The sequence below is a fragment of the Sturnira hondurensis genome, unplaced genomic scaffold (assembly GCF_014824575.4).
Source record: "Sturnira hondurensis isolate 20B ecotype Veracruz unplaced genomic scaffold, ASM1482457v3 Scaffold0000780, whole genome shotgun sequence".
NCBI lineage: Eukaryota > Metazoa > Chordata > Mammalia > Chiroptera > Phyllostomidae > Sturnira > Sturnira hondurensis.
In genome coordinates, this window is record NW_028073411.1 from 20,742,286 (window position 1) to 20,762,925 (window position 20,640).

At 55.3% G+C, this 20,640-nt stretch overlaps 1 protein-coding gene across 2 annotated transcripts in view; it reads right to left on the reverse strand.

The window, feature by feature from the left end:
* Positions 1-129: 129 nt before the first annotated feature.
* The window catches only part of PPP6R2 (protein phosphatase 6 regulatory subunit 2), a 62,608-nt gene continuing 42,097 nt past the window's right edge, over positions 130-20,640 (reverse strand). For both annotated transcript variants that reach the window (XM_037048883.1, XM_037048893.1), the window contains 18 exons: positions 18,400-18,512; positions 17,975-18,088; positions 16,825-16,951; positions 16,066-16,218; positions 8,368-8,571; positions 7,944-8,008; positions 6,473-6,588; positions 5,474-5,559; positions 5,140-5,220; positions 4,751-4,848; positions 4,160-4,217; positions 3,858-3,982; positions 3,585-3,736; positions 3,064-3,226; positions 2,886-2,974; positions 2,327-2,489; positions 939-1,103; positions 130-857 (listed from right to left, as the gene is read on the reverse strand). In XM_037048883.1, coding sequence (XP_036904778.1) covers positions 806-857; positions 939-1,103; positions 2,327-2,489; positions 2,886-2,974; positions 3,064-3,226; positions 3,585-3,736; positions 3,858-3,982; positions 4,160-4,217; positions 4,751-4,848; positions 5,140-5,220; positions 5,474-5,559; positions 6,473-6,588; positions 7,944-8,008; positions 8,368-8,571; positions 16,066-16,218; positions 16,825-16,951; positions 17,975-18,088; positions 18,400-18,512 — 2,124 coding nt within the window. In that variant the 3' untranslated portion in view covers positions 130-805. The remainder of the gene's footprint in view (positions 858-938; positions 1,104-2,326; positions 2,490-2,885; positions 2,975-3,063; positions 3,227-3,584; positions 3,737-3,857; positions 3,983-4,159; positions 4,218-4,750; positions 4,849-5,139; positions 5,221-5,473; positions 5,560-6,472; positions 6,589-7,943; positions 8,009-8,367; positions 8,572-16,065; positions 16,219-16,824; positions 16,952-17,974; positions 18,089-18,399; positions 18,513-20,640) is intronic.

Sequence of the window (20,640 nt, forward strand, 5' to 3'; positions counted from 1 at the left end):
ACACTCCCCCAGGCAGAGCACAGGAAGAAAGCTCAGCACATGCTCAGGGGCTGAGACTTGGCAGTAGGTGTGCCCCCCTGCCCGTGGGGTCAGGGCTGCAGGGCCTGCAGCTTAACAATACGCAGGTTTGTCAGAATAACACAGCTTTATTGGGAGCTGGGGTTTGGGTGCCCTGTCAGATCAGAATGTTGAAAATGAACATCACACACAGCCCTGCAGGCCTGCCCCAGTGCTGGCCCCGCCCACCCCTGTGAGCTGCGGTCAGGTGCCTGAGCACCCCACCCCAGAGTGCCAGGGCCAGCACTCCCCTGCTGGGCCGGAGAGCGGGGCGGGGGGGTGTCTGTAAGGCAGGCAGATTTTGCATCCTGGCTCCAAGGCTAACTCCCGTGGCCACTGGGCAGCTAGCTAACACCCCTGTAGCCAGCCCAGCTCCGGACAAAAGTTTGTCCCAAGACAGGGGCCCCTTCACCGCAGCTGGATACAAAGTGCAAACACGGCTCCTTCTGCGTTGGTTAAAAAGTCAGTAAAAACCGGCTGGCAGCCTGTGGCGTCCACCCGGCATGCCCTCGGTCCTCGTGGCACTTCAGGGCCACGGCCTCGGCCCCGGTGGGCAGAGTGCAGGCCTGAAGCCTTATTGCTGTGCGTGGGGTCTGGCAGGCAGGAGTGACGAAGCTGGGCCGTCCAACTGGGTCCCACTGCCAGCTTTACCAATGCAGCATTTATTTTAAAATTAAATTAAATTAAAAAAGACAAATTGCATCACCAGGTAGGTTTTGATTAAGGGCGCCACGGCTGGGCGGCGGCATCACACGGGGCCGTTGGAGGTGGCTCCTGTGGGTGGGGGTGCGTCTTCCTTCCTGCAGGAAAGAAGGGTGGGATTGGGACCCAAGGGTCCAAGGTCCCTGTCCAGACCCCTTTCCCTGGCCCAACCTGCTCACCTGTCCTTTGTCACTGGCCCCAGAGCAGCCACTGTAGAGACAGCTGGGCTGGCTGTGGCTGCATTGGTGACAGCCACCATAGGCCCTGGGGGGATAGCCCCAGCCAGGGCAGAGGTGGCTTCAGCAGGTGCAGGGGAGGTGGGACCTGGCAGCGTGCTGGTGGCCCTGTGTGGCAGGCATGGGCTCAGCTGCCTGGGCTGTGTCCTGAGTTCTCAACATGCCAGAGACAGCCCACCTGCCTCGAGGCCTCCAACCTCCTCCAGGCAGCCCCCGCCCAACCGATGCAGACATGCTCCCCGTTACTGTGCATGACACGGGCCCTGGCACTACCCTTACAGCCCTTACCCGTGTCCGCCCAGACGCTCCCTCCCAGCCCTCCCAGCCCGGACTCCCCAGTCTGGCCCACACCCGCAGATGCAGGCCGTTTGCTTTCAGAATGACATAATGCACTTTTCAGAGCACAGCTGGTGGTTTAGAGAGGAGATTAGGAAGAAGTTTGAGTATTGTATGATTCTTTAAGGAAACCCAGAGTGGAGGCCCAAGGGGGCGGGCCATGGCATCTGGGGTCCCAGGACCAAGCATGGGGGACCAGAGCAGGGCCCCGCCAACAGGGTGCTCAGAGCTCCACAGCCATGTGGGGGCCAAGGATGGGGGATCCTGCTGGGGGCCAGCCTACCCCTGTGGGGAAGACAGGGCCTGTCTCCCTCAGAGAACACCCCCTCCTGGATCAACTGTCTGCTCCCTGACCCCTCTTGGTGGGGTGAGGCCAGCAGACCACCTGCCTCTCCTTCCCTAGTTTCCAAAACACAGCTCTCTAAGCTGTCCCCTCCCCCACCCAGCCCAGCCAGGGGAGATGTGTCTGTCCATCAATGAATCCCAAAGGCGAGACTTTCTTCTTGAGTATGGGGATGGAACATGGTAGGGGCTGAGCTTGCATAGAGGACACCCCTCCCCCACTCCAACCAGGGTTCAGTGGCAAAGTCCTGACACCCCCATCCTACTGCCTGAGTGTGGTGGGCATTTCCCAGGTGTTTAGGTGGGCACGTGCCAAAGACTCAACACACACCAGACAGAAGCTGAGTCCTCTCCCCACCCTCTGGGGCCACCCCCGGGCCTGGAGTGGTGGCCCTGCTGGGCCGGAACGCCACAGGCCGGTCCACTCCCTCCGAGGTGGGCCTACGGGTGGGGCGGCCCCATCCCCAGGAACCTGGAGTGGGCCATGCAATCCCTCTGTGCTCTCTCAACACACCATCCGGGGGCAACCCTCCCCAGAGCTCCCTCCACGGGGTCACAGGCCCATCAGGCAGCAGGTCCTGCCCACTCCTGGGTGAGCCAAATGCTATAGACACCAGACCCTTGGGTGCCTGTGCCCACCCCGCCCTGCACACCTGGGGGCTGAGGCGGGCACTGGGGGCGCCTCCCGGCTGGAACCCATGCTGACAGCCTGTGAGGCAACAGCCACCTTCTGCTCATCCTCGTTGCTGTTGGAGGCCACCAGGGGGGCGTCCCTGGAGACACACACACTCCAGGCACACGGGGCAGCAGGGCCAGCTGCAACACAGGGTCAGAGACACTAGTAAGGGCAGAGGGAAAACGCGTTTGGGAAAACGCGTGCGGGCACTTGAGAGCTTCAGCCTGAAAACCTAGCACTGTCCTCCCCTGTGGGTTCCCATTCCCACCCTCCCTGTGTGTCCCCGACACACCGGGGTCTCCGTGCCTATCTGGTGGGGACACAGGGCCAGGGGCTCTGGACAGGTCCTACAGATGACACTAAGGTGGCACAGTGGGCATGCACTGGCATGAGGCAGGTGGCCAGTGGCAGCAGCAGCACAGATGAATGCAGGGCCTGACCTGCACTCCCAGGGTGGCCCTAAGGCCTTGCAACCCCCATCCTGGGCCGGCACAGCCTCCTCCCACTGCCCCGACTTCATAGCTGCTCTGACTCACGAGTTGTCTCCAGGCCCTGGCTGAGGCCACCCTGGGCATCGCCATGTCCTGTGCCCACTGGGGAGCTGCACCCGGGCCCCGACTCGGAGCTGTGGACGAAGCCGAGGCTGAAGCTGTGCCGGGGAGACACTGTCCCAGAGGCAGACGAGGTTGCTCCGGCCTGCCCTGCCTTCCTTACCAGCAGAATGGCTGGAAGTCAGTGAACTTGGCCCAGCCTTTCTCCTCCAAAGCCGAGGTGCTGGGGACACTGGCTGCCCACACACTGGAGCCCACATCCGTTGCTACTCCTGGGGCTGGAGCAGTTGGACTCACCGGCTCATCAAACGCTGTCCAAGTGGAGCCTGCCAGGGCGAGATGGAGTGGCCCGGGCCCTTGACCAAGAGGTCGGCCCCTCCTGCCCTCCAAACCCCCAGCCCAGAGGCAGCAAGGGAGGCCCCAAGAGAAGAGCTGTCTTCCCAATGGGCCTTGTGGCTGATGTGGCTGGGAGGGACTGCTGAGAACTGAGCCACAGCATTTGCCACCAGCCCCATGTCCTCAGTCAGTGGCACGGGGAAGCCACTGCCTACAGGATCATGACCTCCCCTGACAGCTCAGCGGGTGTCGGGCCCCAGGGAGCACCCACCAGGCACAGGCAGGGCACTCCATCCTCCGTCACCCGGGTCCCCCACCCAGCCTGAACTCAGCACCCCAAGTGTGCACCTTCTGAGCTGCCCTCTGTGCGAGGACCGTCCTGGGCAGCAGCTGAAGGAGCTCTTGCCCGAGCCACATCCCCACCGGCTTCTGTCCTGTCTTGGCCTCCCCGGGCCAGGCTGTTCTCCTGGCAGCTCTCTAAGGCAGGAGGGCCCCCAAACCTGGAGGAGAAGCACGGTTAAGGCCACGGGGCGTCACAGCTAGGGCAGGGCAGGCAGGGCACGAGTGTCCACAGGCTTCTGTTTCTTAAGGAGGCTCAGGAAAGATGGGCAGGCCACACACCTGGCTCTGGCCATAACCCGAGCAGCACAGTGAGTCTCCTTGTCCTCCCAGATGTCATCGTCCTCGTCGTCATCAAAGGGCTGGATGTGGTCACTGCAGCAGGCCTCAAACAGAGCTGCGCTGGGCTGCGAGACCCCACGTGTTCCGCTTGGCTCCCAGGGGCCCAGCCCACAACCTCCCAGCATGGGCCCCCAGCTGGGAGAGACAGGGCTCCCACGGAGCAGCCCCCCTCCCCCACGCCCCACCGCCCACCACCACCGTGTCCCTGTTCCCCTCCAACAAACACTACGCTGGGGACTCACGCTGTCCTCGTCAGCGTCAATACTAAAGTTGATCTCTGCAATCCGGTCAAATGGAGCGCTGAAAGGGCAATGTGGACACTCAGCACCTGGGCAGGTGGCATCACCTCAGGAGGGTGCCTGCTGTGCATGCCGATCGGAGCTGGGCTGGAGACCTGAAGGGGTCTGCAGCCCAGAGCAGGTGGCAGCCGAGTGAAAGGCTGGAGCTCCACAGCCAGTCCAGGAGTGTGGCTGTCCCTGGGGTAGGGCCCTGCCCTGTGCACACCTGCCTTCCCTCCAGCTCTGGTAGGAATACTTGGGTGGCTCCCACCTGGCTGCTGTGTCTGGTCTGAGGGTGTCTGGGGACTGTGGGGGCACACTCCTGCCGCGCCTGCCCACAAGTCACACCTGGCTTTCAGCTGAGGAAACGGGGCGGGGACCTGGACAGCCTGAGAAGAAACCAACTCCATCCTTCCGAAAGGGACTGAGAAGAGGGGTGCAAGGCACAAATTGGGGTCATGGTGTGCAAAGGAGACAGCCTCAAGTGGCGCACGGGACGCTGGCCAGAGCTGGGCTGGCAGAGTGACCGGCGAGCGTGTGGTCCTAGGGGCTCACTTGACACTGTCGTCCTGGTCTGCAAACTCCTCATCATTGAAGCCAAACTGGTCCACGAAGGCAGCTGTCATCTGCTGGACCTGGTACTCAGAGAAAGCCTGGGAGGGAAAGACGGCATGGGCGGGGGGGGGGGCGCGGGCCTCAGACTCAGGCTCCTCCCCACTGCTGACCACTTAGGATGTGTGCTCATGTGAGTCACGTTCCAACAACCCACTTAACTTTTAATTGGCCCATATATCTCCAAAGGTCCCATCAGTGCAGTGGCTCTGGGGCACAGTGAGCACCTTCCCTGTGGCCGCTTCCCACGGCTGACGTCTGCTGTGCCTCCTGGGGAGCCCTAGAGGCCTCAGCACTGCCAAGACCGTGGTGAAGGGCCCGACCACACACACCTGCTGAAGGGACAGCTCGTTGGGGAACACGCCCTCCATGTCCTCGTCTTCACTCGAGGGGTGGAGGTGGTGGGTGCTCACCTGCAGCAGCAGAGGGGTGGGTGTGAGCCTGTGCCCTGGGACCGGGGCCCAGCCCGCTCCCCACATGTAGCCCACACAGGGTCCGAGCACAATTACGTCTCTGAGGCCACACCAGGGCTCCCAGCGTGGGGGGCAGGAACAAGGGTTCCTCACTCAGACTGGCCCAGGCCCAAGGCCGGACACGGAGCAGAGGCTGCAGGACACGCAGGGCTGCACCCACACCCACGTGCACACACCAGACGAGCCTCCTCACCAGGTCCACGGCATTTCTGCGGTTGGTCTCTGTCAGTGTCTCCTCCACGAAGCTCTCCCAGCGCCCACGGCAATCTGCAGGGAGTCCTGTGAGAGAAGCACTGTTGGGTCCCGAGTGCCACTGTGGAGGGACCTGGGGTGACAGCTGAGAGCTGCTGGGGCCTGCAGGGCCTCAAGGGGTCATGCAGGCACAGGGCCTGTCTGAAGCAGGTGTCTGAGACCTAAACTTGCTTGGTACACAAGGGACCCCAAGGGGCCCCAGCCACAGGGCAGTGGCACAGGCTTCTGTGACAAAGTGGCTGACAACCCGGCCTCAGCACAACCCACTGGCCTGCATCTGTTTTTCTAGGGAGTGGGAGCCTCAGAGAGATTCGAACCCCAGAAACACGGAGGGAAGATACAGTGAAGAGCTTCGCACGTGCTCATTGTCCCCCAAACTGGGCCTTCGTGGGCCTCAGCCCTCGTCAAGGACACCCAGGGACCTGGAGCCTGACCCCCATTCAGAGGCCATAGACTGAGAACACCCAGCTGTCCCCAGAACAACTTAGCTTGCACTTGCTCTGTGGCCAGGAGCTGCCTCACTGGGACCGTCACCTGGGGCCCTGCCTGGCTCCGCCCTTGAAGCCCAGCATTGCAGACCATGTGCCCAGGGTATGAGAGATGGGAAGGGGCAAGGTCACGACTTCCCAAGGGCACGATTTGGGAAGTCCCAAGGGGCGGGGGTGGGTGGCAGGCCCAGGGTGAAGGGGAGGCTGGGCTGGGGCAGGGCTGCGAGAGTCCAGAGAGCAGCCGCTTCGGGCAGGACTCGAGCTTGTGCATCTGGGAGCTGAGCCTGCGCTGTGCAGACGTCTGGGCTCCAGGGCTCGGGCCCACCCACAGGGAGACCCCCGTGGGAGACCCCCGTGGGAAGGCAGGCCGACTGTCCAGTACCCATGCAGCCGCCACTGGCTGGAGGGGAGGCAAGGCAGCCTTGGGCAGCCAGACCCGGTACAGGGCTCACCTCGGATGACCTCGCTGACTGGGGTCTGCACGGGGCCCCTCTCCAGGTTCCGCACCACTGCATTGGCGATCCGGGTGAGGTGGCCCATGTTCCCGCGCCTCATACCACCGGCTGCCCTGAAAGTGGAGGGCGGCATGTGTCAGGCTGCCGGTCCCGGGCCTCACCTGTGGGACCCAGGGCACCTGCCCCACCTCTGCTGGGCGGCTCAAAGCCTGAGTTCCCCACCCGCCCTGTAAAGCCCTCTCAGCCTCTGCTGCCTGGCAAGGCTGCCCAGTGGCCGCTTGACAGCACTTAGACAGCTCCAGCTGCCCCGCCCCCAGAGCCCCTCCCAGCACAACCCAGGGCCTAGCGCCCAGGGGACGCCCTGCCCAGCAGCAGCAGGCACACAGGAAGACACTGACACACCCCTGCAGCACACGGACAGAGCATGCTCTGCTCCGGGGACCTCGAGTGGATGGGCTCCCCAGCTGCACGAGTCACCTCACTCACTGAGCTCTAGGCCAAGGGAGTGGCGCTCTTCCTGGCTTCGGTCCCTCTCTCCCCTACTTGGCCACAGAATGTGGCTGTGTTCAGCTTCTCATCTGCCCCGCACGTGACCCAACAGTAGGGCAACACCCAGCTTCCCAACAAGGAAGGACTTCAGTGTGAAATGTTCACATGCTCACATGTCCACAAACAGCCCTTGAACCAGGGTGGACAAAGCCTGCTTTCAACCACGCACTCTCTCCTAAGACACTGAGAATGGCCGGAAGAGGAAGCCAAGGTGAGCGAGCAAGCGCACCTGAGCTGGAGATGCAAGCCAAGCAGAGGAGGGTCAGGAGAAAGCAGGAAGAGGGCACAGCCACAGGGGAAGCTGTGTGCGTGGCAGGGGAGATGGCACAAACATGCTCAGTGCAGGGCTTCACTGGGCACCACACACACTGGGCCCAGGGGAAGCTGCCAGCCCCTTCCAGCGTGCTGACATTAGAGAACACACACAAACTGGAGGGCTCAGTAAGAGCAGGATGTGAAGGATGAAGCCGGGAGCAGTGGTTAGATCAGGGCAGGGGGTGGGGCTGTCCACACTGGACCCTGCAGGCCACCCTGGGGACCTGGATGGTCAAGACTTTCAGGCAGGAGTGGTACCACCTGCGTGTTTCAGAAAGAGGCCAGCTGGGACAGGAAGCAGCAGGAAGTGGCCTGGGCACTCCTGAGGGTTCAAGGGCTCAGTGAGAGACATGGCTGGTGCTGGGATCTGGGAAAGGGGAATCTGACACAACGTGGGCTCAGGACAGGCGAGATGCCCCGGGAGTGCAGCCCTGGCCAGGTGACCCTGCCCGGCTCTGCCACCCAGCTCCCTGGCCTCCCAAAAGTCTCAGCAGCTGTTCCCCTCAGTAGCAGCACCCCTTTCTGGAAAGCAAACCCTCCCTGGAAGCCCTGGGGCCCCGCAGAGCTGGCAAGCACCACCCCACAAATGCTCAGGGGTTCTCACTGTGTGTGGTCGTTGGCCTCCCAGGCCTCCAGGATCCTTTGGACCAGGCAGCACTTCTGGAACAGCTGGGGTCACAGGTGGACTGGTCAGGATCTGAGGGCCTGCATGCTCCCCTCCACCCTTCCTGGACCAAGTGGGCTTAGCAGGCAAGGGAGCAGGTGACCATGTGGAGTGCTCCCAGGCGAGCATGAAAGAAGAGACACGTCACATCGAGGATACATGCATGTGGATGCAAAAGGCCCAATACCCCAGGAAGGTGTCACCTTTCCTTTGTGTTCTCTTCTCTCATGGGACGGTTAGAAAAGAAAGCGCAGGAGGGGGTGGGGGGCCTCAGTTGGCCTGCCTCAACGTCAGTGACCACGTGGTCTGGGTGGGGCTGGGCATGCAGCAACATGCAACAACATGCCACACTTGCTAGACTTACGTGGGTCACCATTGTGTTCTCTGGGTGGCCGGCAGCAGCCTGGGGAGCCTCTGAGCCCCCGTTCCCAGGCAGAGGCTCCACCCTGCTCTCGGGCTCAGGGGCTTCTGCCCTGTCCTCCCGGACAGCATGGGAGAGAATAGCGGCTATGCATAGTTCCACTTGGAAGTGCAGAAAGTTATTCCAGGTGTACTTGAAAAACAGGTCCTGGGGAAACGGGACAGAAGACAGTCCTGCACAGGTTTTCTTCCAACAGCAGGACCACTGGGGTCAGCACACTGTCCCACAGGCAGGGTGGCTGGGAAGGCGCTGTTCTGGGAGAACCTTTCCCAGGAGCCTGGTCTCTGCTCTCATCAGAGCTCTGCCTGAGGGTCAGTCTGCTGTCTGCGATTAGAAGCTTAACTCATTCTATCCAGGCCCCCCTCTCTCTCCCTTCCCCTGCACCCCCCGTCTGTCTGTCTGTCTCTCTCTCTCTCTCTATATATATATATACATTACTCACCTGAGGATATATTTATTGATTTCAGGTGGGGGGGGGAGGAAGGAGGAGGAGAGAAACACCAACGTGAGACACAAACATCGATTGGTTGCTTCCTGTACACACGTGACCGGGGACACGAGCCCAGATGGGGACCAAATCCACAACCCTCTGGCATAAGAGATGACCCTCCAACCAACTGATCCACCCAGCCAGGGCAAAGTGTAACTCATTTGTAGCCTCTCTATCAGTGTGTTTTTTATTTTATTTTATTTTTAAAAAATAACATTTAGGATTTTAAAAAAGATTTTATTTATTTATCTTTAGAGGGAAAGAGAAGGAGAGAAGGAGAGAAATAGCAATGTATGGTTGCCTCTTGTGCACCCCCTGCTGGGACCTGGCCTGCGACCCAGGCATGTGCCCTGACTGGGAATCGAACCGTGACCCTTTGGTTCGAAGGCCCAAGCTCAATCCGCTGAGCTACACCAGCCAGGGCTATCAGTGTGTTTTTAAAAGGCTGTGTATTTCCTAATAAAATCCACTTTAGCTACATTCTATACATTCTACTATGTAGGATTTTTATACTTCCTTTATGATTTTATCTTAACCCATGGGTCACTGGAAGTGTGTTCAATTCTCAAACAAACAGGAGGGACAGGAACTCAAGAGACGCACTTGCAAGACACCACCCACAGGGGCCTGGAGGGGCCCCCACGTAAGCCGCACCAGCTGGAGCCCAACGAAGCTGAGGGCGGACACGCACCCCCTCCTCTCACAGCCTCTTCCAGGTGAGGGGAGTGGGGAGGTAGCCATGGCAGCCTGCCCCTGAGTCTCTGACCCCATAAGCCAGCAGTGAGGCACTGGTGGGGACAGGTGACACAGGCGCACCTCTCTGTACACCCCCACAGCCACACCACCTCACACAGAGCAGGGGCCACAGCAACCTACGTCCCAGACTCTGCTGCCTATGCAGAGAAAGGGCTGGAAAGGGGAGTGGGGAGGGGCAGAAAGGGGGACTGCAGGCTCCACTGGGGGTGAGTTTGGGCCCCTCCTTCATGCCATGGACACGGCTGTGGGATGAAGGCAGAAAGCCCACCTGCCGATGTGACCCTGAGGAATTTTGCAGGTGGCTTCATTGTTCAACAGTCAGACCCACCTCCCAGTATAGAAAGCCCAGACTAGATGGCTTCACTGGTGAGCTCTACCAAACATTTAAAGAAGACGTAACATGAACCCTTCTCAAACTCTCCCCAAAGCTGAAGAGGAGGACCACTCCCTAACTCCTTCTAAGAGGCCAGCGTCACCCTGACACCAAAGTCAGAGACGTCACAGGACAAGAAAACGACGGACCAATGCCCTTTTTAAAAAATACATTTTATTGATTATGCTATTACAGTTGTACCATTTTCCCCCTCCACTCTCCTCCACCCCGTACACCCCCTCCACCCCGCATTCCCCCCCTTTAGTTCATGTCCATGGGTCATACATACAAGTTCTTTGGCTTCTCCATTTCTCATACTGTTCTTACCCTCCCCCTGTCTATTTTCTACCCACCATCTATGCTACTCTTTGTACCTTTTCTCCTTCCCTGCTGATTAACCCTCCGTGTGATCTCCACTTCTGTGGTTCTGTTCCTGTTCTAGTTGTTTGCTTAGTTCATTTTTGTTTTTGTTTTAGGTTTGGTTGTTAATAACTGAGTTTGTTATTTTACTGTTCATATTTTTTATCTTCTTTTTCTTAGATAAGTCCCTTTAACATTTCATATAATAAGGGCTTGGTGATGATGAACTCCTTGAACTTGACCTTATCTGGGAAGCACTCTATCTGCCCTTCCATTCTAAAAGAAAGCTTTGCTGGATAGAGCAATCTTGGATGTAGATCCTTGCCTTTCAAGTCTTTAAATACTTTTCAGCCCCTTCTTACCTGCAAGGTTTCTTCTGAGAAATCGGCTGACAGTCTGATGGATACTCCTTTGTAGGTGACTGTCTCCTTTTCTCTTGCTGCTTTTGAGATTCTCTCCTTACCTTTAATCTTGGGTAACTTCATTATGATGTGCCTTGGTGTGTTCTTCCTGGGTCCAACTTCTTTGGGACTCTATGAGCTTCCTGGATTTCCTGGAAGTCGATTTCCTTTGCCAGACTGGGGAAGTTCTCCTTCATTATTTTTTCAATAAGTTTTCCATTTCTTGCTCTCCCTCTTTTCCTTCTGGGACCCCCCTACGATTCAGATGTTGGAACGTTTAAAGATGTCCTGGGGGTTCCTCAGCCTCCTATTTTTTTTGAATTCTTATTTCTTCATTCTGTTTTGGTTGAATGTTTCTTTCTTCCTTCTAGTCCAAACCATAGACTTGAGTCTTGGTTTCCTTCCCATCACTGCTGGTTCCCTGAACATTTTCCTTTATGTCACTTAGTGTAGTCTTCATTTTTTCATTTAATTTGAAACCATATTCAATCTATTCTGTGAGCATCCTGGTTATCAATGTTTTGAACTCTGCATCTGATGGGTTGGCTATCTCTTCATTGCTTAGTTGTATTTTTTCTGGAGCTTTTTAAAAAAATATTTTACTTATTTATTTTTAGAGAGAGGGGAAAGGAAGGAGAAAGAGAGGGAGAGAAACACAATTGTGTGATTGCTTCTCACTCACCCTCAACCTAGGACCTGGCCTGAAACCCAGGCATGTGCCCTGACTGGGAATCCAACCAGCAACCCTCTGGTTCACAAGCCAGCACTCAGTCCACTGAGCTACACCAGCCAGGGCGAGGAACTTGAATCTGTTCTTTCATTTGGGCCACTTTTTGGTCTTGGCGCACCTGTTAGATAGCAGAGGGGCCCTAGGTGTTCCCCAGGGTGGGGCGACACATGCGGCTGCGTTGTGGTGCTGTGTGTGGGGGAGGGTCTGAGAGGGAACAGTGCTGCTCGCTGGGCTGTCTGCCGGTTTGTAGTCACTTTCTCCACTTCCCCCAATTAAATTTGCCCTTTCTGGTGCTGGTTCCCGGGTGGGTGGGTTTGTATACATTCTAGGACCTGTGGGTCTGTCCAACAAACTCTCCTGTGAAGCTGGGGGTTTCTCCCACCACCTCAACCCCCTCAGGTGTTTTCAGTCTAGGCTTTGAGGCTTTATTTCCCCACTGGAACTCTGGGTTGCGAGGTCTATCTTGTTGCCTAGTTGTTTCTCCCAGTTTATCTGCACACGAATGTGGGATAGCAAAACTAAGCCAGCAGCATGTTAAACAGATCACGCACCATGGCTGGGTGGGATTCACTTCCAGAACACAGGGACGGTTCACCATGAGAATCAGACAGTCAATCTGGTTGATGTCCACTGACCAAAGGACAATAACCATGTAATTATCTCAAATGACACTGAAAAGCACTTGACAAAATTCAACACTTTTGTAAATAAAACACTTAATAAACTAGGAGTAGAAGGAACCTTCCTCCAGGCTCCTGCCCTGAGGGGATGAAGGGCACCTGCGATGAGCCATCGGCAAACACCGCACTGACACCATGGTGACAGGCTGAGAGCCCACCCCCCCCCAAGGTCAGGAGCCATTTCTGCTCAGCACAGCACTGCGGAGTGTGTACAGAGCAACTAGGAAAGAAAAATAAATTTAAAATATCCAAATGGAAAGTAAGAAGTAAAATGATCTCTTTTCCCAGATGACATGATCTTATACGAAGAAAATTCTACAAATTTCACATAACTGTTAGATCTAATAATCCAGTTCCAAGATACAAAATCAACACACAAAAACCAGTTGCATTTCTAGACACTAATAATCAACAATCCAAAAAATTTAAGAAAGTTCCATTTACAATAGCATCCAAAATAATAAAATACTTAGGAATAAATTTATCCTAGGAGGTAAACTTATACACTGAAAACTACAAAACACTGCTAAAAGAAATTAAAGACCTAAATAAATGGAAAGATACCCATGTTCATGGACTGGAAGATTAATTTTGTCATGACGAAAGTACCACCCAAAGTATCTGACCTACGGATGCAATGCAATCTATCAAAATTCCACCCAATGGTATTTTTTTGTAGAAATAGAAAAACCCATCCTAAAATTGATATGGAATCACAAGGGAGACCTATATGACATAAATTTTATAAAGATTTTACTTATTTATTTTGAGAGAAGAAGGGAGGGACAAAGAGAGGGAGAGAAACGTCAATCAAATGCCCCCACACGCCCCAACTAGAACCGAGCCTGCAAACCAGACGCGCCCGGCTGGGAATCGAACCAACGGCCCCTCGGTATGCAGGGCGGTGCCCAACCAACGGAGCCACACCAGTCAGGGCCCAAAAGACAAAATCTTGAAAAAAAGAACAAAGTTGGACTCACATTTCCTGAGTTCAAAACTCCCTACAAGGCTGCGGTAATTGACAGGGAGGTCCTGGCATGAGGACAGACACACAGAAGCCACCATTTCAGTGAAGAAAGGACAGTCTTTCCAACACATGGGGCTGGGAAGCTGGGTATCTACATGCAGAAGTCGGACCATGACCTTAGGCTACACATGAGGTCTGTCCAGAAGGCACCCAGACTCGTACCATGAAATACACATTTACCAAAAAGAGAGACGGTGTGGGCCAGGTCCCCACTCCAGGGGCACTGAAGGCAACAATCAATGGGTCTCTCACACACTGGTGTTTCTCTCCCTCTCTTTCTCCCTCCTTTCTCCTCTTTCTAAAAGCAGACAAATAAAATCTAAAAAAAATACAAGAAACATTGTACACAGGACGACGACGACTCAGTCCCTTTCCAAGTAGGCGCCTTGGGCCCTCACAAAGTTCTCCCACTATTTCTTCTCATGTCCAAAACGCTCTGCAAAATCCTTTGTTGGAATCGCCACCCGCTGCCCTGTTGTATTGTCCTGAATCTCTTCAACAATCTGAAATCTCTTCTCTTTCAAAGGTGGTTTTCAGTTTGGGGAAGGGCCAGAAGTCGCGGGCGCCACATCAGAGCTATAGAGGGGCTGAGTCACCTGGGTCGCCGATTCTCGTCGGCTGTGGTCCATACCTGTTCAGCACTCTCAGGTGCCCTGCTGGCTGCAGGCCTTGCAGAACGTGGGTCACTTTCCACGGATTCTCGACCATCTATCTTTGCAGTGTTTGTGCCACACTTTCATTTGCACTGAACTCCCTGCATTGTCCCCCAAGGCCTCTGAATCATCCAAATAGTTTCCACAGAGAAATGTTCAAACTTAACGCAAAATCTGACGCAGACCTGCTGCTCTACTGGCTCGGGCATTTTGAATGTGATGGCCACACAGTGCATGTGCTCACTCGATGGTGTCCGCCTCCCACACCAGCTAGTGCAGTGACGTCGTCACCGTTCACGCATGAGCACTCCAGTCCACTCGCCTGGGCTGCCAGGCCACATCGATGCTGCACAAACCCTTCTCGGGACACGAACAACGGCTGGACTTCTTCCAGGCAGAACTAGGGTACAGATCCACTCAAAACAGACCGAAGACATGACAGAGGTAAAATTATAAAACTCTTAAAGAAAACACAGGGGTAAGTCTCATGACAGTGGATTTGGCAATGATTTCTTGACTATGACACCGATGGATAAGTTGGACTTCATTAAAATTAAAAACTTTTATTCCCAGTCAGGGCACATGCTTGGGTTGCAGGCCAGTTTCCGGCAGGGGCCAGTTCCCTGCAGGGGATGCACATGAAGCAACCATACATTGATGTTTCTTTCCTCTCTCCTTCCCTTCCCCTCTAAAAAGATAAATAAATAAAGTATTTTAAAAAAAATTAAAAACTTTTGTGTCAAAGGGCACTACTGACAGAAAGAAAAGACAACCCATGGAATGAGAGAAATTCATATCTGATAAAAACTTTGATCTAGAATATGTACAGAACTCCTACACCTCAAAAACAACCAAAAAATCAAACAGCCTGATTCAAAAATAGGCAAAGGACTTAGACAACTGCCCAAGCAGATATATACATGGCCAACAAAAGCACATAAAAAGATACTCAACATTATTAATCATTAGGGAAACAAATCAAAACCACCATGAGATACCATTGCACAACTATTAGGACGGCTATTATTAAAAGACAATGAAAAACAAATTTTGGCAAACATGTGGAGAAACTGGAACCTTCACACATTGCTGGTGGGAATGTAAAATGATGGGCCGATGTGGAAAACGGTTGGTTCCTAAAAAGGCTGAACACAGAATTAGTGTGCGGCCCATCAATCCCACTTTTGGGGAGGGACGCAGAAGTGAACACAGGGGCTCGAACAGGTATCTGTGCACCCGTGCTCACAGCAGCGTTGTCCACGGTGGCCACAGGGGGAAGCAACCCAAGCATCCCTCGACTACTGAGTGGATGAGCAAAGTGTGGTCTGTCTGCACACGGGAGATTATTCAGCCACAAAAAGGAAGGAAACTCTGATACCTGCTATCACATGGATGAACCCTGAAGACATGACGCTCAGTGAAATAAGCACAATGCACAAGGCCAAGTGCTGGATGAGACCCCACAAGTAGTCAGACTCAGAGACAAAACGCGCTGTGGTGGGTGCCAGGGGCTGGGGGAAGGGCGCGGAGACTGACTGCTTAGCAGTGTTTCCTTTTGAGAAGACAGACAAGTTCTGCAAATAGCAGAGTGGCTATGTAAGTTGTGAATATACTTAATGTCACCTAAAAACTACTAAGTTGGTAAATTTTAGGTTGTGGATTTTTTTTAATCTATATAAATAAAAAGGGGGGTGGAAAAGAGTGAGAATTTTTTTTGAAGAGAAGGAGAGGAGGTCTGTTTCACAATCCTGCTGGAATCTCCAAATGCTGGACTAACTGACAGGGCCAGTACCCCAGGCCCGCTCCACGGCTGGCTCCTTCTGGGACGACAATTTAAATCTAAAGAGATCTCAGCTTCCTGGGAGCAGAGACCCAAGGGCAAGGCTGAGGAGAAGCCTGGAACCACATCTGCCTGTGGGGCGCACTCAGAGCCACTGCGATGCCCACCCCCTCGGCCTTCTGCCTACCTGGCCCTCTACTCAGACGCCCGGGGCATCCTCCAGGCCCCTGGGGGTGTCTGCAGAATGGAGGGGTGTTCCCATGGGCTCTGACAAGTATGAGCGGCCCTGTGGAGAATGAGCAGCTGCCTACCTGCGACGGGCCCCGCCCTGTGGAGCTTGGCAGCTGCTCCCACTGGTGGGGGGTAGGGAGGTGGCGCAGTGCCTGCTCACCAGCAGTAAGCCCATGGTGTCGAGCCGGCAGAGCTCCTGGTTGATGCTGGGCGTGTTCGTGTGCAGCAATGCGGCCATGAGGCGGGCGCCGTGCAGACGTGCATTCCCTAGGGGCTCCTCCAGCACACCGATGGTGGTCAGGATTGCTTTTTTCTGCAAACACAGAAGCACCGCCTCCTGGAGCCTTGCAGCCCAGTGCCCGATTTCCCACATGCAGCGTAATACCATCTACCTTTTCACTGAGAGAATGTTCCAGAATCCCTGCCTTTGTGAAGTTTACTTTGTAGTGGGGGAGGGAGACAATAAGCGAGTTCACAAGTAAAACACAAGGACAGCTCACGGTGGGTGCTAAGGAGAAGCACCAAGGATAGGAAAGGACTGAGACTGGGGGAGGGGCTGAGTTGACTTGGGTGGGCAGGGAGGCAGGCCAGGGTGGCGGTGAGGGGGTGAGCCCTGCTCAAGCTGTTGAGCCGAGCAAAGGGATTCCACTGGGAGCCTGACTCAGAGGCCAGGTCCTCGGAGACAAGGAACTCGATTCTCAGATAACCCTATCTCAGAAAGCAAGTCATCTAGGGGCTGCAAAATGTCCCACCCCCAGGCTCCCCCTAAGAACAGGCAGACATTTGGCAGACGTGGGTCTGAAACAGCCCCTGGCATCTGCCTGGTAGTTCCCAAGTCCGGACTGGGGAGCAGCGCATTTGAGTGTGCTCACTAGTCCAGGGCAGACCGTGGGGTGCTTTACTGGTGCGAGGTCCTGACCTTTGGTGGGTGGAGCAGGAGCTGGTGGAAGTCCTTCAGCCGTGGCTCGATGCCGCGCAGGACACTGTCGCTGACGGGGCACAGCCTCTTCAGTCCCTGAGAAAAGGAGTCCACCAAGCCCTCTGTCCTGTGGATGAGGAAGCAGATGGAGGCGGGGACACGCCCAGGCCTCTGTCACATCCCACTCTCCTCTCAGTCACCGTCCCCACTCATCGTCTCCAAAGTGCTGCGGTAAGTGGTGCAGAGAGCAGAGAGGCACCTGAGCCCTTCAGGAGACGTCCCCAGGTGACAGTCCAGAGCCCTGGCGCTCGGCTAGCCCCTGATGAGCTGGTGGTGTCACCCCTCTGCTTCCCTCCCGCTTTGAGAAGAGCCACGGCTGCCCCCACCTCTGGGCTGAGAGACAGGAGACAGCACTCACCCACCCTGTTCCTCTGGCTTTTTCCATTTGATTCCTCTGAGGCCCAGTTATAAAAGTAACACCCCACCATCGCAGGAGAAGGAATCTGCTGACCCAGTGTCCCTCACTGTCATGCTGCCCCTTCACCACACCCAGGCTGGGGCACGGCGCACAGCAGCCCCACTGCCTGCAGAAGAGTCTGGGCTCCCCGCGGTCAGGAAGGTGCAAACCCGACGCTCTGGTCACTTAACTGGAGAGAATGGTGATAGTGTTGCAATGCTCTTTTTAGGTAAAACCTGATAAATATGTACTGGTATCAGAGAGAGGGAGAGACTAACTCTTACTACCAAAATTAAGACAATCTGTCATTTTCTTGTTCTTTCTTTTTAAAAAGCATAAGCTATCGGCACTGGGCTACCCTGCAGTTCCCTCTGACGCAAGCACACGCATCGGGACAACGTGTGGGAAGTCCACCAGCCACACCTGCTCTGAAGACGTGTCTACAGACACCGTGCAAACAGGTGACGGTGAACGACTACAGGCTGAGGTGGGAATGTGACTGATGGCTGAGGTTGAAGGGAACTTGGCCACAGCCACAGATTTGCCTTTTTAGCAGGGACAGTCTGTCCATGAGCTTAGGTGCACAGCTGAAAACCAGTGAAGAACAACACAGCGGACGGCTCCTTCGAGCCCCAGGCACTGCTCCACCCCCACAGCCGCCATGCAGCGGCCTCCCCCGGGACAGGTGCTCACCCAGCCCGCCGTGCTTCCAACAAGGCCAGCAACACCTGAGTCCCGCTGACGAGGCAGCTCTCGGTCTGGTCTCCGTCAAACATGTTCCTCAGAAGCTGCTCCACACAGTCCTGCCTGTCAGACACACATGGGTCACTGCCAGGTGCAACAGATGCAGAAAGAAAGGACGGTCTCTCCTCCTCGTGGAGGTGCCCCTGCTGGCCTGGATTTGCTGGCCCTGCTGGGAGGCCCCTCCCATGAGAAACAGGCCCATCAACATAACTCTGGAGGGGGTGGGTAGCGTTTCACCACCAGCTCATCAGAGTCTGAGTCAGAGGAGGTGGCTGCGTCTGCCATCTGCCGGTGTTCAGAGCAGGCTTGGGGCTGTCCTCATGACTCGGGAGTGCCTGGCACCACCCACCAGCCAGGCCCTGGCCAGCACTCACGACTCCAGCGCTGCGAGGAGGGGGTCCGGCTCCAGGGCCTCTGGCAGCTGGCCACCCTGCTCCCTGCCCAGCCGGACGATGTCACAGAGAGTCTGAGAAGCATTGGACTGCCTCTGCAAAGACAGAGACAGCACACTGTGTCAGGCCAGGAGGAGCTCAGCAGAGCCAGCCTGCTGAGCAGGCAGAGCCCTGATGCTTGATCTTGGGAAGCTGCAGGCTCTCTCCGCCAGCTCACTCCTGAGGTGCCTGCCCCACGTGCCCACCGAGGAGATGCAGGTCTGCTCAGACTTCCAGCCACACTGCAATCCTGAGCTCAGAGGGGCTCTGTGCCTCACAGGGACGGCTGCACCTCAGACCCCTGCTGAGCTGTACTGCATGTGATGATATATTTTATTTTATTAACTTATTTTATTGAGTTTAGAGACAGAGCAACATCAATTTATTGTTCCACTTACTGATGCATTCATTGGTTGATTCTTGCATGTGTCCTGATCAGGGCTCTAACCCGCAGCCCTGGTGCGTCGGGATGACACTCTAGCCAACTGAGCTACCTGGCCAGGGCCTGACACTGTATGTGTGTATGTATGTATGTATTTTTAAAAAGAGCTGGGTCTTTTCCAGGGTTATGTAGTCCAGCCAACTGCTTTTTACTTACTTATTTGTTACTGTTATCTGAGGATAGGCTTACTGATTTCAGAGAGAAGGCAAGGGAGGAAGGGAGGGAGGGAAACGTCCATATGAGAGAGAAACCTCAACTGGTTGCCTCTTGCACAGCCCCAGCCGCAGACCCGCCTTTGCCTGGTCCAGGAATTGAACTGGCGACCTTTTGGTTTGTGGTACAACACCCAACCCACTAAGCCACACTGGTCAGGGCCTGATAACATATTTTAAAATAACAAGAAGCTACTAATATTCAGAATGAGTCCTGTGGGCTCATGAAAATATAGGTGTTGCTACAAAGAAAACAAAGGATGCACCTTTCAGGGAAACGTGAACTGCATGGACATTTGGAATCTGACTCAGTGCACCTGCCGACCAAGTGGGGTTTTCCTCGGGACAGGTGAACACAGCCAGAAACTCAGCCTGGCCCCTGGAAGGAAGCGTGCTGCGCATGCAGCTGCCCCGCTGGGCTGAAACAAATGCTTGTACCACCATTTCAGCAAAAATGAAAGCACCCAGGTTGGCTCTGCAGCCTTGAACCTGCCTGTGGGCCTGTGGACGGGCCAGGCGGGCCCCAACGTTCACACTCACAGGGCACTGGAGGCACAGACACTCTCCCGGGTGACAGGAGCAGAGGCTGCGACTCAGACCTGAGTGGGTGCCACGGCTGTCAGAACTGCTGAGGACAGCACGTGTTCCTTTTGCCACGTGGAGAAGGGGCCTGACCAGGAAAGACCACAAAGGCTGCACAGTGGTTACCATAGGGTGGGAGGGGCTGGCGGAGGAAGCCCACTGCCCCCACAAGCTTCTCCATGGGCAGCGGGGCTCCCTTTCAGAGGGCTCTCCCCCTCCGCACCTAGCTCCTCAAACACGAACATGGCCGGAACTAGCACACCAGTGAGGATGCTCCCTCCAAAGAAGAGTTTGCAGGAAAATGACTTCCGTCCTGCTCTCTCCGAGGGAAGCCAGCACCAGGCTACGGGCTGCCCTGTGGACAGGCCATCCCCGGAGCACGGTGCTGAGGGTGGAAGCAACCCCCCCCCAGCTGAGTCCTAAGACACTGTGTCCAGATCCCTGACCTACAGAGACTGAGATTAAAAATACATGTGCCCTGGCCAGGTGACTCAACAGGCTGGAGCGTCATCCTGCACACTAAAAGGTTGTGGTTTCGATCCCCAGTGAGGGCACAGACCTGGTCTGGGGGTTCAATCCCAGGTCAGGGCATGTATGGGAAGCAACTGATTGATGTTTCTCTCTCCCGACGCCCTTCCCCTCACGTTATAATCAATAAACAAGTCCTTGGAAGAGAATTAAAAAAACAACTTGTTATGTGCAAGTAAGTTTCGGGGTAGTCTGTTACTTAGCCACACAAAACGGATACAATTCTAATCAAATTGCTTTTTATAATATGTATGCATTATTTCCAGTAAAAAAAAAAGTCTAGAAGTCAGTGCTTGATTAAAGAAAGGAAAAAAGGTGTGTCCCTGTCCCCATCTGAGGACAGGCTGACTTGCCCCTCAGAGAGCAGCAGGGGGAACTGTCCAGCAGCCCGAGCGAGGGGCTCCCGCGATGGTGGGCTCA